Here is a 19,483-nt window from a genome sequence, read left to right as displayed (position 1 = left end):
AAATACAATATATATTGTACTTTAAATATGGATGAGTGTCTGATATAGATTTCCACAAAAATGATCAATTATCTTTTAGAAATATTTAAAATTACATGTATGCCATCTCACTCAGTAGAAATATCAAGAATCGATGAAAATACAAATATTTTTAATTTCTAAAGTTAAAGTACTTTAACTGCCACGTGTCCTACTTCCCTATAAAGTCCATTCTAAGTGTTTGTGTTTCAGTGGCTTTAACTTTCCTGAGAAACTTGTCCTCTTTAGCAGATGAATATAAAAAATAACTTCTAGTGTTAAACTCTGCTCATTCATCATTTTGTACAGTAAAGCTGAAACATTCAAATTTAGCAACAAGAAAAAAAACACAGTTTTGAGTAGATAGGGGACTTTAAAAATGACAGAAAAGTGACCTGTTTTTATTAAAAACCATTATGATTGAGGTGTGTAAGGTTTCATTTGTAAAATTTCTAGGTCGTGCAGCATAGGATCTCCTTTTGTTCTTAAACCAGAAATGTTGTATATTGTAGTGTTTCTAATTAATCATTTCAAATAATAAGTTGTGTTTGTGCGCGTGTCTTGATGTGTTTGTGTGTGTGTGTATCTGTGTGTGTGTGCATGCATGTTAGCAAAAGAAGTGTGTGGCTCATTCGTATTTGATCCATCATCACCGTTGTATTTATTGAGAGGACGTGTTGTGGGCTCTGGTTGCGCCTCCGGACTCATCGTATGTGTCCTAAGCTCACCTACAGAAAACAGCAGTTAAAAAAATTATAGGATTAGAAATCGTTCAATGATTCACATAAACAGAAAACAACCCCATGTTGGGGGCAGAGCTGTTTAGATTACTTGATACATGAATAATCATTTGAACAGACTGATGCAGTTTATTGTTACAGACTTTTGCTGTTGATCTGTTTAGTTTGTTTTCATCGTGCTGGACTCTCCTCTACCCCACCACAGAAGAAAAGTTTCAGAGCTCATTTGGATGTAAATTGCAGCTTTATTTTTTTTTACAGTACTGGATAAACAGTGTTTGAAACATTTGAGTAATTGATCCAGGAATAATGCGTTCGCTGAGAGAGTCTGTCAGGGAGAGTTTAACAGTGGGGGATAAAGCTATCTGCTCTTGACATTATTTACCTCTTGTCCTGGAAATAGGTTGAAAGTGGTGCCAGCTCTTCTCCATGCTCTTCCAAAACTTGACACAGTATATTGAGAGCCTTAAAGCGCTATTGATCAGCTCCCCTTTCAGCCTCGGTCTCTGCCCCCGTCCTGCTGTCTCTGCTCTTCTTCAGAGTGGAGAACACCTGAAATATATGCGATGAAAACATACGGCCACTTCCCAGTTAGAAAAACAGATAAGCAACAATACCTTGTGCTTTTTGTCAAGCATATTTATGGAGCATATTTCCAACAGACAGAAGGCCACTGTATTACTCTGTAATACATCGCTCTCTGTGCTGAAAGGTGCAGCAAGGTATCTGCCTGCCTTGAAGACGTGACTCACTCTCTGCACACCTTGATGACAAGATGAATGAAATTAACATACTAGTCACTTGTAATTACAATATTTAGCCAGCTGATCAAGTTTAGCCCCCTGGCACCTATCAAAGGGCAGCTGCTGAAGTGTTGGGATGCAGGTAAAAGAGACAGGGGTGTCAAATTCAATGAGCATCTTCCTTTGTTACTCATCCGATCCTTACCCCCACTGTTTACAAATGAAAACCCATCCGAGCAGACGCCCTTCCACCTGGTGACACTGCAGTATTTGTCAGAGGTGGTTTTCATCTCCAAACAGACCCCAAGGTTTTTTTTTTCCCCCTCGCTCCCCTGCTCTCAATATACTGGCTTTTGAAGCATGCAGGATGCAGACATATTTTTTTATTCCTGCATGGTATTGCACAGACTGCTTCTCTGCATGTCATTTGAAAGGCTTGAATCCCTCGGGCCACACACTTTTTGACAGTCTGTGGGACAACAACAACAATAAAAATGCTCATAGTTATTTTTTCCCCCTGACTTGGAGCATGAATAGAAACTTGAGAAGTGGGAGTTTGAAGAACTGCAAAAGGCATGATCAGTTAATTTATGACATTTGATAACAATGAACTGTCTTGGAGGAGAAAGAGGAGCGGGCATTTCTACAACACCAACTCAGGTTGTTTTTTTTCCCCGGTGGGGGAAGAAAAACTTTCATAGACTGGCCTCAAGTGTTTCAAACTGTACTTGTGCGCTAATTAGAGCTGATTGTTCCGGTCATCTGGTGTCCACATGCTGGGTCACTGCTGGATAGTTTGAACTCATTGGGAATTCATGATTGGCCCAGTCAGAATCCCCTTCAGGAAAGCCTTAACAAAATCCAAAGAAATCACACTCCCTCCACATTGTCTTGTCATACTTAAGGATGTTAGCAAGATGTTGTCTCAAAGTGCTTAATGAATATTTGATTTTGACTCCAAAATTAAATCTTATCTGATCTCCTCCTAGACAGCCCATTGGGAATAATCAGGCGAGTTGGATGAGGGTGGGTGGATGAGGGAGATTTGCCTCTGTGATAGACTTTTTTTTGTCTTGCTACAAAAGGTATGGGAATGTCATCCTCAATCCAGCTTTGCACATTGTGTGTGTGTGTGTGTGTGTGTGTGTGTGTGTGTGTGTGTGTGTGTGTGTGTGTGTTTGTCTTTAATACGGTATCTTTGCATATGCACTGTGGGCCTTTGGACTGACAATTCAAGCATGGCTGTCAGCTATTTTCAGCACACAACATGTTTGAAGTGATGATTTGCATTGCCAAAACTTTTCTTGTGGCAGCGTAAAACTCTGTGAAGATTTTTTTTCAGCAAAGCGTGACAATGAGAAAACTGTTAGTTTTAATTTGATGCAGCAGTACATGCATTTTTATGGATGCACTGACATACATCTGTTGGGCTCTCATATTCAAAATAAGTTTGACCTGCGGTACTCTATACAGTCGCTTACAGCAACATGGCCTGTCTCTTCGTCATTTGAAAAAAAAATATCTAAAATTGTAACTTCTATGTTAATGTAAGAGGAAGTGATTTGGCCTTAGACTCATTTTTGTTTTAACCCTTTACATCATTCATCTCCCCAAATTGTTCATTTTGAATCGACAGACGCTGAACATGAACCACATGTTCAGTGGTTTTAGTTTGAAATCATTCCACCAAATTTTTATAGAGAAAACATTAGCTTTTTTTCTGCCTTCATGTCAGTTTAAGTTTTCCGCCCATAAACACGTCTCTCCATTAAAACTGCTTCAGATAGAAATGATTAAAAAAGCGAAGAACAGTAGAGATGAATTCTCTTGTAAATTCACTAAATGGGCCTTTATTTTTGATACACAGAGTAGCATTCTTTTTAGACTGAGTTAAACTTGGCTTTTTGAAACAGGTGTCTCACCTTGCATCATCCCTCTTCCCCCTCCTCAGCCACCTCCACCCACCACCCCTATTTGGTTCACACAGCACCATGTCGCTCCTCAGCATGCTCGCACTCAAAGAAACTGTGTCCAGTCTTCCTGACTGTGTCTCCCACTTCTGCTTATCTTCGTTACCTCAGGTATCATGACAAACAGGAAGTGACCAGTAACTTCCTGGGAGCCATGTGGCTCATCTCGATTACCTTCCTCTCTATTGGCTACGGGGACATGGTACCACACACGTACTGTGGGAAAGGCGTGTGTCTGCTTACAGGGATCATGGTAAGTTCCTCTTGTCTTCACTCAGATTAATACCGTACGTCTCACCGGATGACTCTGACTGGAGCAGAACTAAACCTTAGCTCATCCAGCTTCACTATGATTAAACCTTTTACTAAAAGAGACACAACTTTGATATATATATCTATATATCTATATATATATCTATCTATCTCTGTCTATAAATAAAAAGCAACAGAGAGAGTTGTGTTTGTCTCGGTGGAGATACTGACACAAAGTGTCCAAGCTGAAATAATTTAACACGGCATCTTAAAATTCACTACATTCTAGTTCACCTGCAACTTTGCCACTTGTTTGAGACATAACGAAAATAATTATCATAAAGAATCACCATCAGTTATGTCTACCATGTTCTCCTATATATGTACTGTATCCCTCTCTCTGTTGCTCCATTTGGTACATACTGGTGCATGTGTTTAATGGTCCTCATGTAGAGCTTGAACATCTGTTGTTATTGTGTTCTACCGAGCTGTTAAAAAGAAGCTGGAACTGCCTGAGAGTTGTTTACGAGGGCGATCGAAAAAGTTCAGCGATTGCTCCCGTTGCACACGAATGTGCACGGAGCAGGGGGAAGCTATAACCTTTGTGAGTTCAGGTTCTATCACTTCATCAACACTGGCTCGTGAGATACCCTCATTTTTGTGACAGCTGGTCCGCAGTGAATTCACCATGCACCTGACACTTGACCAGAAAGCGCACATCAACGTTTGTGTAAAAATTCTGGGGGAAGAGAAAGAACGGGGGGGGGAGAGCCCAATCCATTGAGTAGCCGTGGTGGGGAGTAATGATTGTGATGTTGAGCTCCAAAAACTCAACATGCTGTGAGTTGGTGCATTGTCTCATTAGAGAAGTGCTATCGCTCCACAATTCTCTTTGTTTTCGTCTCACTATCAACACGGGAGTGCTACTGAGATCTCAGTAGCACTCCCGTGTTGATAGTGAGACCCTGAGGGACAAATTCACGCTGCACAACCCAGCGAATGTCGAAGAAAATCCACCTGGTTGCTCCTGACTTGTTCGGTCTCGGACAGTGTCGTGAATGTCACTCAAAACACCTCTGCGGGCTCGTTGCTTCATTACCGTATGCTTTCTGAAAACATTGCATTGTCGCAGATTTCCAGAGTTTGACACAAAATTTGACGAGCAACCTCTGTTCATGTCCACAGAGAAATAGCAGATGTGCCCAGACCAGCAGTCCCAAAAACGTGTGTAACTCAGAAACAGATGTTGATCAAGTGACGAAACTTGGAAGATTTACTCATGAAAGGTTATTGTTCCCCCTTCTCTGTGAACGTTACTGAACTGCGCACCGTTCACGTGCAAAAGGAGCAGTTTCTGAACTTTTTGATCCACCCTTCACGTGTATGTAGTGCAAAATGAAGCACTTGCTGTTTTGTGTAAACTGCTACTACGTTGTCTCTTCACTGGTGATTAACATTGTAAAGTTAAAAAAAAAAAAAAAAAAAAAATCACGAACCAAATGTCACCGTGTTTGTTTGACTGTGTCTTTGTGCCGCATGCAGGGAGCTGGTTGCACTGCGCTGGTGGTTGCAGTGGTGGCCAGGAAGCTGGAGCTGACCAAGGCTGAGAAGCATGTCCACAACTTCATGATGGACACACAACTCTGCAAACGAGTGAGTCACAGTGTGTTACTGCATTTTTAGTAACTGTTACAATGAATCGTTGTTTTTAAAAACAAGGCTTGTAACTCTTAAAACAAAGTTGTGTCTCCTTACTCCACACAACCATTTGTATATGAATATATGTTGTTTCACACATCAAATAATACACATTATAAATAATACAGGCTCTTAGTTTAAATGTCAGACTGTGCATTTAGATTTTTTTTTGAAGGGCCTTCAGAAATAGACTAAAACCACACCTGTATGCATGAATATGTGGGCTCCAGGGCCTAACAGAAATCCAAAACTACCCACAAGTAAAATGTGACCATTATAAAAGATAATAAATAAAGAAAAAGGTAAAAAGACAAATTCAGATATTTTTTTTTTGGAAAGGTTTACAGGCTGTACTCATTATACTGTTCGGGGCTGACAAACAAAAGGGGGAAGTAAAGAAATTCTGATGTCAATATGTCAGCTGAAATTTGGTTATCAAACACTTCTGACAAAAATATGTAATTGAGGCAGGATAGTTTACAGTTTACATATGTATGCGAACTTTATTGCCCAAAATGACATCAATTCAGTGAAACAGGAAACTTCTGTTGAAATGAAATGGGCATAATTGTAAAAAGCTATTAAAATTTGGTTTTACAAATTCTAAATTAACCCCAGACAACTTTTTTTGCATTACGTTCTGTAAAAAAAAAAGTTCTCCTTTACTTCTACACCAATATATCTGTGATAGGCCAGACTGAGCGGATAGAATTGGCCAACCAATATTATCTGTATTATCTTGTATTGTGAAAACTATAAACTCCCCTTTAGTATCAAATCTGCTGAGTATGCGCCTCATCTTTTTAAAAGCTTTTAAAACCTATCTGTGTAGGCTGACACTTTTATAACGTATTATTGATTTCATGTCGTTTCTTTTATGTCTTTGTGTTTGACCATTTTCTAAGATTATTGTTGTATTTCATATTATTTTAACGTGAAGTTGTTTTTTTGACTTTCATTTTCCTCTGCAGTCTCCTTTTGTTGCAACTTGGTATTGATAATCACAGGAGGCTCATGTTCAGATTTTAATGTTAAACCAGGGCAGTTTACTGCACATCAAATATCTTTCTCTCTGTTGTTTCACAGGTAAAGAACACAGCTGCCAATGTACTCAGGGAAACATGGCTCATTTACAAACACACCAAGTTGGTCAAGAAGATCGATCACGCCAAGGTGCGGAAACACCAGCGCAAGTTTCTCCAAGCCATTCACCAGTAAGTCCTGCTTTACATTTGTTTCACGTAATCTAATGTAAATATGACATGTTGTTCACCACCAAGGGGAATCTCTCAGCATGTCCAAAAACTATTGATAAGTTACTAAAATATGTTCTATCCATGTTAATGTTATCTATGGTTCAAAAATATTTAGGCTGTTATTAACTGTATTACTAATTATCTGATCAAATATAGCTGTAGCTCTGTATTTGTTTTGTCCTTTGATTGTTATGCTCACACACATGTAAACTCTCACAATCGCACACACACACACACACACACACACACACACACACACACACACACACACACTGCAATCTAGTGTAATGGTCCTTCCTATTCCCCTCCCCTCCTCTCCCCGTCCCCCTCTCCCTCCGACCCTCTCTTACCCCGTGCTTACAGTGACAAGTGTAATGGTTTCACTCGTTTCGTGAATGTTGTGGGGTTAAAACTCTGTACTGTGTTCTGTCTTTGTTTTGCTCTATCACTGCAGAGCTCAGAAGTAAGTTGAGTCTTCTATGTATCCTCCTCCTACTGTTTCCTCAACATCCTCCTCCTCCTCCTCCTCCTCTCTCCATGTCTGCGTTTGACATGCATGAAAAAAAAAAAAAGCGTTTGTCACCAAAAAAAGAAAAAGAAAAGAAAAAAGAAAAATGCTGGATGCTGAATTGTTTTAGTTTTTTTTTCTTTACTTCAATGTTCCATTTACTTCCCTCTCCCTCCCATTCTCCCTTGAATGGAATGAGAAAAAAAAAAAAAAAAGCATCAACATTTTGCCACCAGTGTCAGCAGTGGAGGGTTGTCTGGACAGAATGTGTGAAAGAAAAAGCATCTTGTACAGAATGAGCTTGGAGCTTCGTTGGCTTGGCCAGCACCTCATAATCATCTACAGTGTAGTGTATAATGTTGCCCATCATTAATATAGCTGCTCTGGGGGCTATATTAACCTGCATCAGCAGAACTCATCCTACACTCCTGATGGTTTTGTGATGACGTAAATACACACAATGTAAAAGTCCTAATGAGGTTCAAATGTTCTCTGTTTTGATTTTTCCTCTCTAATATGACATCGAACAACAAAGCGTGCACGCGACATCGATGACACACAAAGAGGCACAACATGCACGTCGGGGTTTCGCAGGATACAATTATACACAAAATATGCCACACTAACGAGTTTTCAGCTTTTAGCCCTTATTCTTCGACGGCCAGGAGGGACAACAAAGCCGAGCAAACAGACACATACAACCTGAAACGGTGTCCCGCAGAGATAGAGCCGTAAGCCAGCGGCCTCACTCCACTCTGATTTACTGATTTGCACATGAATGAATGCCCTTGAATGTCATCCTGTCTCATAATTTGCCGAACAGGGAAATTCTTCCTCTCGCACGATCAGATGATGCCACCGCTAACAATGACACATTATTCACATCAGCGCTAACGGTCCTGGCAGTGCCGTAATGTATTTGATTAGCGATAAGGAGGCACAGTGTTGAAGGCATCACAAAACATGTCCGATGTATCAACTTCCTAAAAAAAAATGTCTCTGTTGCCGTATGTTCAGCAGTTTCATTAGACATTTTATTTCTGGCAAGCTTCATCTTTTATCTGTGACATCCACACACACTCACACATGCACACACATGCATAAACAGACACCACTGAAAACGCTCACGTTTCATTGTGCACAAAGTCAGCCATGATCACTGCACGCTTACTGAATGACTAGTGTGTACATATGAAGTCCTACCACTGAGCTGTGTGTAGCACTGATGAAGGGCATGCCATCTTTTTCCTTTTTTAATATCTTACTTTTGGGGTGGAAAGAGATGAGAATGTTTTGATTTCAAACATGTTTTGGGGTTTTTCTCATATGGAAGCATATTGCATTCTTTGCTGGAAAAAAATAGCGTTTTGTCGTAGTAACAATAGATTTGTTTCGCATTGTACTTCAGATCTTTTTTTACTCTTTTTCAAAAGCAGTTTCTTTTTTGGGTTGTAACAAGATCATGTCTCAGTATCTCAACTATTTTGTCATTACAACAAACTTACTTGCAGCTGCCTGCTGCATAAAACCGTCGCGTGATGATGAGAATAAGATCCTGTTATGACGGAAAAAGACCTAGAATAGAACATGATCAACACAGGCTTTATTTTTTCAAAACGAGTGTAGTATGCTTCTGTAATTTGCATGTTTTGGTTGGTATTGTATTGACCAAGACCAGGAATGCTTGTATATATACTACATATAGACATATATATTTCTGTATATATGTATATATATAGATATGTAAAGTACATACGTTTATGATGCATGTCTGTCTATCTCTCTTCAATGTCATCAATGAGAGAACACTCCTGATAAAACATGTTGTTCCTCCTCCTCTTCCTCCTGCTTTCTTCTCTATTGGTTCTTCTCTGTCCCCTCTTGACCCCAAACAACCCGTCTCTCTGTGCTCTACTCCTGAAAACCGCCCTGTCTTCCCCGTCTCTCCTGATTCCCTCGTCCTCTCCTCCTTCATTCTCTCCTTTGTCCACCTCCTCCTTCCTTTTTTTTTTTTTTTTTTTTTTTTTTCCTGTTTACACCTCCCTGTGCCCCAATTCAGACTGCGCAGTGTCAAGATGGAGCAGAGGAAACTCAATGATCAGGCCAACACCTTGGTGGACCTGGCAAAGGCAAGTCTTCCAAAAACAAAACTGTCAGTTAGTTACTTTAAAGCTGCTTTAGTCAAGATTTTATATTAACAATAAATCAGTGGTGAAATCAGAGAGGGGTCGCTTGCAGTGATGAACTCCGTGGATAAGTGTTTGACGGCACTTCTTTCCCTCAACATTTGTTTTTGTTGGGTTTTCAGAAACATGACTCTAAACAAAGCTGTTTTTTATATGTTAAATTATTTACTGCAAGTATTTTACTTAAATGGAAGGAAGTCGGTGACATGATATCAATCTAAACAGCCACCGAGCCATATATTGTCAGGTTTTGATGTGATCAGTGGCACGAGCATGAGTGTCTCTCACCACGGTTGATTCTGTTGTTCCTCCTTTATTTCAGTTGATTTAAATTGATACTCACTTATCAGGACAGGCCTGGCCGGTGGAAGTTGGTGGGCTTCTCTCTGAGGTTATCACATGAACTAAGGGAGTAACCCCAAAGTAGGGAGTTATGACTTTCTTACGGTGTTCTTGCTACATACAGTAAACTGCATTAAAACCGCTAGCTCCTGCACCTCATCCTGGTATGATACTGTTTCAGCCATCCTGGCATTACATCAAGTTAAAGATACTGTTTCATACTTTTTGACAAGTAGGCAAAATAAATACCCGACGGTAGGCTTTTGTAAACAAAAGTCATGTTTACGTTCCCTGTTTCTCACCAAAAGGTATTGTGTATATGTTTGAGGCCTAGTAAACATGTTCAGTGGATTTTCTTCCTCATGAAACATTTGAAAACAGAATTCCAAACTGTTTGCTAGCAGTCTTCATCTTTTTTTGTTTTTGCCTTCGCGGGCACACGCAGTTACATCTTTTGGCACGAACTATCGATCAGTGAAATAGTGTAGAATCATTGCTATGACTGTATATGTTGTGCATATGCATGAACTACAAGCAAAGCTGGGACTCTCTCTTAAAAACGTTGCTCCATTGTGCTGCTACTGGCCAAAACTTCACAGGATAACTGTAAGGTCCAGAATATACTCCTTAGTGGGTGCATATGCAGACATCTGCAGGCAACACGGATGCTTGGTAGTTCTGTTTATGTTCTTCTCTGAAGTCTGCTTGGAGAACGCTTTCCACACATGGTTCAATAGATCATCCTGTACAGGAAGACAATTTTCTAAATTCTGGGCAATTTCCCTGTGAATTGTAGAGATGTGGGTAGCGACAGACCTCTTCACACAGCCTCTCTTCAAATTCTTTGGTTATTGTGTTCGTTGTGTGTGCACAGTGGGTGCCTCTGTAGCGTAATGGTTGTGCAGACAAGTCGCAACAAATTGAAGGTACGCAGAGGTCTGCCTTCGTCTAAACCCTCTGATGATGAAATTTATGTCACGGACCCCCTTGCAGACATGGAAAGTGTTAATACCTGTGTAAGAACAAGTCTAATTTGGGCATTAAGTCCTAATGTTGCCCTGGACTTTGACATTAAGTCCAATACCATGGTCTAAAAGACATAATTATTAAACAGATGTAAGTCATTGCAACACTCAAGATCAAGACAGATCTAGAGTGTCATTCTTTGTTTGGGTCGTATGATCTGTAAAATCAGCACAGACCATACTGGGCAAATTGTGTCCTAAACTGTCTACTGTATTATTAATGGATGGCCAATGTAATGTGATATCTGTGAATTAAATCTAACCAAACTGCCCATGCTTCACCTTAAAACCCATTTTTGGTCAACATATAAGCCGCTCTCCAGAGTTTTGGCTCAAGTGCAGGACTGTCACTTAGTTAAAGAGCTCGAAGAACCTGAACCCGAGCGTGCACTGTAAACAGTGTCTGTCGGTAAGAGGGTGAATACAGTCATGGCTCAGTAGCTTCTGTCCTGCTGTACCGACGTCAGCTGACCCACCAGAGCAGAGAGGGGGTTCAAAGGGAGGTGCATGACTGCAGCTCCATTTGATGTGGATGGCATTTGCACTCCAGTGTGTATTTTGAAAGGCTCTAAGGCCAACCCCTTTAATGTGTGTTTACCTGCCCTTACTGTGCTCAGTGGTCAGATCTATCTGCGTACACAGTACACCAGTTCAACAGCCCTCTTTTTAAGCCCTATAGAGAAGTAAGACTTTGATTTCTGGGTTATACATAAAACAGAACACATTTGATTTTCGAGTTGCGCTCAAGTCTGGAGAAGACCTTAAATAGATATTTTGTGACTGTTAAATTGCATTGTCCCTTTGAATTCACTATGTAAAACTAAAGACTGCAGTATATATGATATATCATTCATTTTATAATATAGGAAATTGTCATAGTTTACATAAAAAAAATTACTTGCAGATAACACAGACTGTAACAATGCATCCACTGCAGAACAATAAGTACCTAAATAATGGAAACACTTTTCATGATATGAGACCTTCTCTGGCTATAGATGGACCTGAGAAACCGGTAGTTAAATCTAGGGGAAGATAAAAATCTATGCTGACTTGCTGAAAGTATACAGCTCTTCTTCATACTGCTTCCTGGCATTATTTCTGTCTCTTTATACTGAATAAGGCTTAGACTGTCTTCTCACGGAATTTATTATGAAGTGTTATATGGATGTTTTTTTTCCCTGGCGAGGTATACATACCGTATCATCTGGCAATTTTCGTTGTTCCACCTCATTTTGTGGATATTAAGTTGTAAAACGGCTGGTTAATGTTTCTATCGTTCCTCTCCCTCCTTTGTTCCGCCCTCCTCCTCTTCCTCCTCTGTCCTCCTGTTCCTGCTTCTCCCAAAACACATTTACTTTCTCTCCTTCATTAGACCCAGAATGTGATGTATGACCTGGTGTCAGAGCTGCAGGAGCGCAGTGAGGAGCTGGACAAGCGCATCGGCACATTGGAGGACAAGCTGGACTCGGTGACGGGCAGCCTGCAGGCGCTGCCCTGCCTCATCTCCCAAGCCATAACCCAGCAGCAGCAGGACTTCCTGGACGGCTTTGTTCACCGCTTTCGGCCCGCTTCGCTAGCCTCCGAGCGTTCTGAACGGTCTGAGCGATCCTGGACTTCCACCGCCCGAAGGCGGCGCTCTCCCTCCACAGCACCACACACCTCCTCCGATAGTGGATAACCTTGAGAAACCCTCTGTAATCACCTTCGAGCCCACCTTCCCCAAACCAACGCGTCACCTCATTCTGTCCCGCCCAAAGCCGCCCCCGTGTCCGCTGGCGAGTCCATGTCTGGACTAATAATGAACCCATATCTTGACCTCTGACCTGATCCTTGCCCTTATTCCCTCCCTGCCCCTCATCCCCTCTTTCCCTCCTCACCCAACAAAAAAAAAATATCCAAAAACCAATTCCTCTGTGACTGAGCCTCTCAGCACAGGCCTGGATTAGAGCTACTCGAACAGAACAAAGAAAGGCAAACAAAGACTTAAATCAAGAAAAAACTCAAATGCATCCAAAAAAAGAAAAAGAGAAAAAAAAAAATTAAAAATGACTGAAAAACCGAGATAAAGTAGAGATATGGTTTATGTTTTAGCCATTGTATGGCTGTCCAAGTTAGCTTTTTTGTAAAAGCCCTTGTATAGTTAAAAAAAAAGACTGAGTTCAGGGTTGCTGGGGTGAGAGCTGGCTATCACACCGGAGAGTCCTTAACCACGACGTTGATCTGCGGAGCTGAGGGCCTCAGCTCACCTGCTGGCCCTCTGAGGCCATGGAGGACATCTGTCCACCCATCCGTCTGTCTATCTGTTTGTCCAGTGAGGAGCACGAGACAAACCATTGGATTTCCCTTTCAAAAGACTAGTGTCGTGGATTCTTTCCCATAGGTTAGGGTGAAAGCTTTAGGAGAGGCTGCAAAAGCTCTGACTTCAGGTCAGTGTCTGAAAATGCACTTAAGGGGGAGGGGAAAATGTCACACAAAAGAATAGCAAAGGGGATGCACATGGCATTACTACTGGTAAAATTTACACAATTGCCAACTTCAAGGTATCAGCTTCCTTGTTCTTACCAAGGGAAAAATGAGAGCGACTATCTTTTTTAGTTACATATTGACATGTGATTTTTCAGTGCCTGAATGTATAAATAGTAGAGGGTTATTTAATTACTAATTTCAGAGCTTTTTTACGATGTTAACAGTCTGAATACAACATTGCATTCCTTTTTCAGATACATTCCTCTCCAACAATTTAAAGAAAATGTCTTAATGTAATGCATAACATTGCCTCCATCACACCGCAACTCTAAATGTTTTGAAAACCGTTTTTTTTTTTTTTTTTCTATTTCTACTAACACAGTGAGAAATGAAAAAGTTCAGAGAGCAAGCGAACGTGAGACCGACTGAGAGGATATTTGTGAGTGTGTTTGTCAGAGAATGAGTTCACTTTTAGCCGAGTGCTGCACACTCATACACACAACAATGAAATATGTAGTAGCCTACCAATCTCACCACCACTAATTAGAGCTTCCTGTGGTCTTCGGTAAATGGCATGGCTTCAGGTCTGCTGGTAAAAGGCCACAAAGGCACACGTCACCGGTCGAACTGAGGCCCTTTTGCATGCTTCTGTGCAAAAATGACAAATGGACCACAATCTTCCTCGGATGGCTGATGATTTACATCATTTTTGATTATATTATGTTCACTTTTGTCGTTTGTTGCTTTTCGTTCGTTGTTTTTTGTTGGGTTTTTTTACAAATTTTTACTAATTTCCTTTTTTACTAGGATAATTCGAGTTTTTAGAGTTGCAGAACCAAGAGAGTTGCAGTAATGTGATTCTGTAATGCATTCCCTGTTTAAAATATGCCACGAGGAGAACAAAATTTATTATTACAAACAGATCCTGAAAGGATACAAATAAAAGTGCTGAAGAAACTTTGATGTTTACAGAACAGTGATATTGACCCCTCAGTAAACGTAAAGGAATAGTTTGACATTTTGTTAAGCTTTCGTGCCGAGAGTCAGATTATTACAACTATCAAGTCTGTATTGTAAATATGAAATTAGATTTAAAAGCGCTTACCTGGCTAATTGAGCAAATCACTTTTCCCCCTTCAAAACTGCCACATGACATTTTTCAGCGCCGTATCACGGCGAAGTGTGTAATACACACGCCCGTCCACTAAAGCGAAACAGGCGGGAGCTATGCCCGGCATTGTCCAGGCGTGAGAGTAACACGTACAAGCGTGCGTATTCCACGATTCGCGGCGATACCGGGTTTCAGCTTTACACTTCAGTTTTAATGTTTGCATCTAGTTAACCCAAGCCTGCCGCTGGCCTCGGTCAATCCTAAATTGCCAAACTTTTCCTGCCAAAGCTCACAAAACAAGAGTTAAAAACAACACGTTACAGTTTTATTTGGGGGCAAGTAACTCCCTAAAGCAGCAGGCTGAGCTAACCGGTTGCTGACAGCGTCTTTATATTTGCTGTACAGACCTGTGCTTGGGTGACTCTCAGCAGGAAGGCAGAATGCCGAGCTTCTCTTTGAGCATTACTGGGCCTCTGTTTTGACTTTCTAAATGACACGGTGATCGACGAGAAAGTAGATAATATAAGAAATATCGAAGGTACGGTGTGCGACACATCCTAGAGTCGTGATGACTTGCAAAGTTTTTGATTTGAAGACACATATTGAGGGTGTTCTCAAAGCACACGTGAAGTAACGGGAGGAAGTCAGCGGGTTAGCGGGCGAGCATGCTGTAGTTTGAATGCTAGATAATCTGAGTCCCAAAAGGATGTTAGTCCTAAAAAAAAAAAATCATCTTTATGGGCCCTTAAGCTAACAGACAAATAGGATAATTATTTGTTCCTAGGTCTTAATTATTTCCAAGCTTCTTCAGGCTTAACAGGGTTGAAGTCAAACCCTGTGAGACAGTGGACGCGTCCACTCTCCCACAGGCTCTGGACCAGCCAGAGAGCACTTCATTTAAGAACATACTCAGTTTGCTACGAGTGGAACTTAATCAAGCATGAATTTTAGCTTTTTTCCTTTCAACTTGAGTTGATGAAGCATGACTCTTTACTGCCCCCACCTCTAGCCACTTCTCATATAGCACTACACTCCACCCCATTCGTATGAAGGGATCTATCACGCCATTACAGTCTCCGGTTCAATCAGTGTCCTCCAATGAGTCGGGACGGCTAATGGAAGACTATCTCCTTGATTACGACCTCACCTGCCTGTTCGTATCCAAGGTTTCCATCTCTTCATTACATCTGAGGTTTAGCCTCACGTTTTGTCATATGTCATCATTAAGAGCATCAATCCCCAATACACAAAGAGGCTTCCCAAACGGCCTGCAGCAAAGACCTTTAAGTGGTTCAGACGAAGAAAAAAAAACAGAAAGAGAGAAAGGAGGAAGCGAGGAAACCCCAGGTCATGTTCCAGTTTGTGTAATATTTAGTTACACCAAGAAGGATCACAGATGCTGGAGTGTGTTCCCCAGAGAGAGGTGACGGTGCTGGTGTTTAGGACGTCATCCTTCATCAGGCCGCAGGAAGAAGGAGGGGGGGGGGGATGGACCGAAGACCGAAAACCGAAAAAAGATGAGAGCCATAGCTCATTTACTGACAAACATCCGTTTTGGCCCAGGGGGGTTGTGAACAGCAAGAGAGGGTGTCCTGTAAATATGACCTCATTGTAGATGTCACCAATTAAACAGGACAAATTGTGAACCGCAGGGGTTAAGGTGGCTGGGTGCAACGCACAGCATGCCGTAGGTATGCACTAGAAAAACAATATCTAGGAAGGATACGAAGGGTTTAAAAAGATAACATTTATTAATTTCACACTTGCATACAGGAAGAATAATCCAGGTTCTATTTTTTGTTTTTATACTCTCTTGTAATGGTTTGTTTTCTCCTGATCCTCTTATCAACAAAGACCTGCCAAAACACCATTCCAATATTGAATGACCAGATTTACCCCTCCTGAAAAAAAAAAAAAAAAAAAAAAAAAAAAGGTATTTTATAGTAAAGTGAGGGATATTCATGATGTTTTTCTGATGATGGTAGATGAGTCAGTGATAAACACATCCCAGAGTCTTTTATTATCCTGAGAAGTAGGCTTTCCTCATAGAGCAGGCATCAGAACACACTTCTGCTGATCAATAACAGAGTGAAAAACCCCAAAAACTTAACAAATGTAACCCAATCATTGTTCTGTGTCCACTGCCACATGATGCATAATGTACGTAGTAGCACTGGAATAAATCAACTATTAATGGATGGGGAAAGGGTTTAACATGTTCTCTGTATACTGTTCATTGTTCCTTCATTTTGCAGGTGAACGTTTGTCCTAGCAAGGAGAGACACCAAGGTCAAACCATTAAAGACTATCTTCAGCTATGACCATCACTCTCTCTTTTTTTTTTAAAGTAATCTTTTGTGCTTTATTTTCCATTCAATCAGTGTCCTCCAGTCTGAAACTTTTCCACACAAAGGCCACTTGTAGAGCAAGCCGACAGCCCAAAGCCAAACAAAAGGTGGGTTAGGAAATGTGTAGACATACAGACATCCCACGTTTTGTCCTGTAAAACTCAGAGGCAGGGGCGTCCTGTAAAACATAATTGCGGGAGGATGTATTGATAGAAACATAAACAGCACTCCAGAGGACACACAGCTGCTGCGGCGCTGTTCCAAGGTGAACTATGGGCTGCACACACTCTCACACGGAGCCATTAATGTTCAAATAACAAGCTACTATTCGTGTCTGCATGCACAAACACGGCTCAGTCTGGTTAATTACAACCAAATCAGGAGGGACTTGGCAGCAGACCGATATCCCGCAAGAGTGGCAGAGTCAGTCGCCCTATAGCTGTTGCTACACAACCCCAAAGACACGCAGCAGTGGAAACACAGGGAACAGCTCCTCTGCAATCCAGTGAGCACAGGGTGATTGAAACTGTTTTTATCCAGTAAAATGATCAAGATCTTCTGTGACTTTGAACGTGCACTAATAAAATCTTGCTTCATAGTGCAAGCCGAAGCAACAACAAAAAACAAAAAATAGGGAAAATGGCATGCAGGGAAGTGAGAGATACCCAGCTTCAATAATGTCCCGAGAAGGGAAGATTCGTTTCCTACAGTCCCCTAATGATCACAGTTAATTCATCCAGCTACTACTTAATCTCGTGCTTAAGTGTAAAAAGCAAGAAAAGAGGCATCAAATTACCACCTTTTCCCCCTAGTGGGTACTAAAGATCAGACCACAGAGCAGAGGGAAGCAGGCTGCAGAGGACTGAAGATGACCCTCGCAGCCGGGAAGGACAAGGGGGACGAATCGGCTTGCAGGGCGTTGAGGTTCATCCCAGGCTGTGTATAAAGGTCCTTCGGGGACAGCTTGTGGCAGGCACCAGGAAGTATCCTATTCATTTATTGAATTTATTACGGGCCCCTCTTTCCTCTGACCTGGGAGGGGGAGTGGCTGCAGCAGCGGCATTGTGGTTAATGCCCTGCTTATCGCTTTCGTCTAACGTGGTTTGGCATACACTTGGGGAAATCAGAGAGAAAAGCGGTATTGATTTTGGTTTTTAGGCCTTCTAATGCACAATGGTGTAGTGGTGGAGAGTGGGTGTGAAGGGCCTTTTCATTCCATCAAATGTTTTTGGAGGGTCATTCGTTTCTCTCTCTCTCTGGCTTCCTATTTTCTGTCTTTCTGTATCTTTTCATCTGTTGCCCATTTCTCTCTGCGAGAGATCTGAGGCAGAATGAATGGATATAAACGAGACGGTTTGTTGAAAGCTGCTGCAGCTTCCCTGCTTCATTTAGCTGTAAAAGAGGGAAATAGCTCTTTCCAATGCCCTCAAGCCATGTGTCAGGACTTTAACCATGAATTTCATGAAATGAAAGTGCACATTCATAGCATATAGAGCGTCTATGTGCATGTCTGCACTCATGCAGCTTCCTTTGACTCTTCACTATTTGTCTTCCGCTTGACAGAATCATTTCAGCCAAGACTGGAATTATGATGTCACATAAAGTACCGTTTTTCAGGTAATAAAGTAGCCCTGTCTCAATAAAGTGACCAATGCTTACACTGAAGACTAACATCACTCATCTCTGCTTCATCTGTGCATGCCTGATCATCCAGTACACCACTTCTTAATGGGACAAAGTCACGCTATAGAGTGACGTGAGAATTACCTTCGAAAGAAATTTAAGTGATTCGACACCATAACATGGCCTTTTTTTTTTTTTTTTTTTTGTCATTAGCTTTTTTTTTTAGGAATAAAAAAAACATTGAAAAATGGCAGAAATAGATGGGAGTTAATATAAAAATTTAATTAAAAAGATAAGAAAAATGTATTTGTGGCCTACAGCATCTTTTGAACATTGAAGGTCAAATGATATGTATTATAACAGGATCTAAAAACAGGGAAAATAAATATAAACCACACAACAAAAGAAAGTACACACATGCACACAAATGACTCAAATAAGTTGCAATTTGATAAGGAAATAAAAGAAAAGACAGAGACACAAGCGAGAATAATTTGAAGAACTCCTTCTTCATCCCTGAAACGTCTCCCTTCTCTTCCTGCTGAGCGTAAGGCCAGAAGGTCAAATGCTTATAGGTGCTTATAATTGTTGAAGTTTAAACCACGAGAGGCTTCTCTTGGCTTCGCTTTTGCATTTCCGGTGTTAACAGGTCCACATTTTAATTTGTCTAGTACTGCGGTTTGTGTAACAAAGGCCAGCAACAAAGAAAACAAATGACTTTCCCTTCAGCCTCAGCTGTGGTTGGTGTTTCGCACTAATTATAGAAAATGCTAGAAGGCCATCACACTACACTCAGACATGTTAGCTTTGAGCTCATAGGGGCTCACAGATGCGTTAGCACGGCTGTAGACTCTTGATCCTGTTGGAACTTTGAATACAGACAGGCTAGCACTTTCCCTTTGCTTCCACACTTTGTGCTAAGCTAAGCTACCAGTTTCCTACCTGTAGCTTCCTATTCAGCCAAGAGACAGTACAGTGGTATCAGTCTTTTCTTCATCTTTTCAAGAAGTCTATATTGCTTTAACATTTGCGTTACTCATACAAGCAGTTTTAATCTATCTTGTATAATAATACATTTAAAAACAGGTATAGCTACAAATAGTTTACTTCCATTTGTGTGATTTTATTAAAAAAAAAAAAAAAAAAAAAAAGTAATTCACTGCATATTTCATTCATAACTTATTTCAAGCATGC

General features: G+C 41.0%; 1 protein-coding gene across 2 annotated transcripts in view; it reads left to right on the top strand.

Annotated features, from left to right (window-relative positions):
• The window catches only part of kcnn1a (potassium intermediate/small conductance calcium-activated channel, subfamily N, member 1a), a 53,998-nt gene extending 38,206 nt beyond the window's left edge, over positions 1 to 15,792 (top strand). The window contains exons 5-10 of one of the 2 annotated variants that reach the window (XM_069712481.1): positions 3,583 to 3,724; positions 5,266 to 5,376; positions 6,508 to 6,635; positions 7,132 to 7,140; positions 9,245 to 9,314; positions 12,114 to 15,792. In XM_069712481.1, coding sequence (XP_069568582.1) covers positions 3,583 to 3,724; positions 5,266 to 5,376; positions 6,508 to 6,635; positions 7,132 to 7,140; positions 9,245 to 9,314; positions 12,114 to 12,419 — 766 coding nt within the window. In that variant the 3' untranslated portion in view covers positions 12,420 to 15,792. The remainder of the gene's footprint in view (positions 1 to 3,582; positions 3,725 to 5,265; positions 5,377 to 6,507; positions 6,636 to 7,131; positions 7,141 to 9,244; positions 9,315 to 12,113) is intronic. The other variant, XM_069712482.1, reaches the window with a different exon arrangement.
• Positions 15,793 to 19,483: the final 3,691 nt, after the last annotated feature.

This window comes from Brachyistius frenatus, unplaced genomic scaffold (assembly GCF_029030835.1).
Source record: "Brachyistius frenatus isolate BFR_SWC_R1_liver_20210118 unplaced genomic scaffold, ASM2903083v1 Contig_110, whole genome shotgun sequence".
Classification (NCBI taxonomy): domain Eukaryota; kingdom Metazoa; phylum Chordata; class Actinopteri; family Embiotocidae; genus Brachyistius; species Brachyistius frenatus.
The sequence above is the reverse complement of the archived record's forward strand: the minus strand, read 5'-3'. Positions and strand labels throughout refer to the sequence as shown.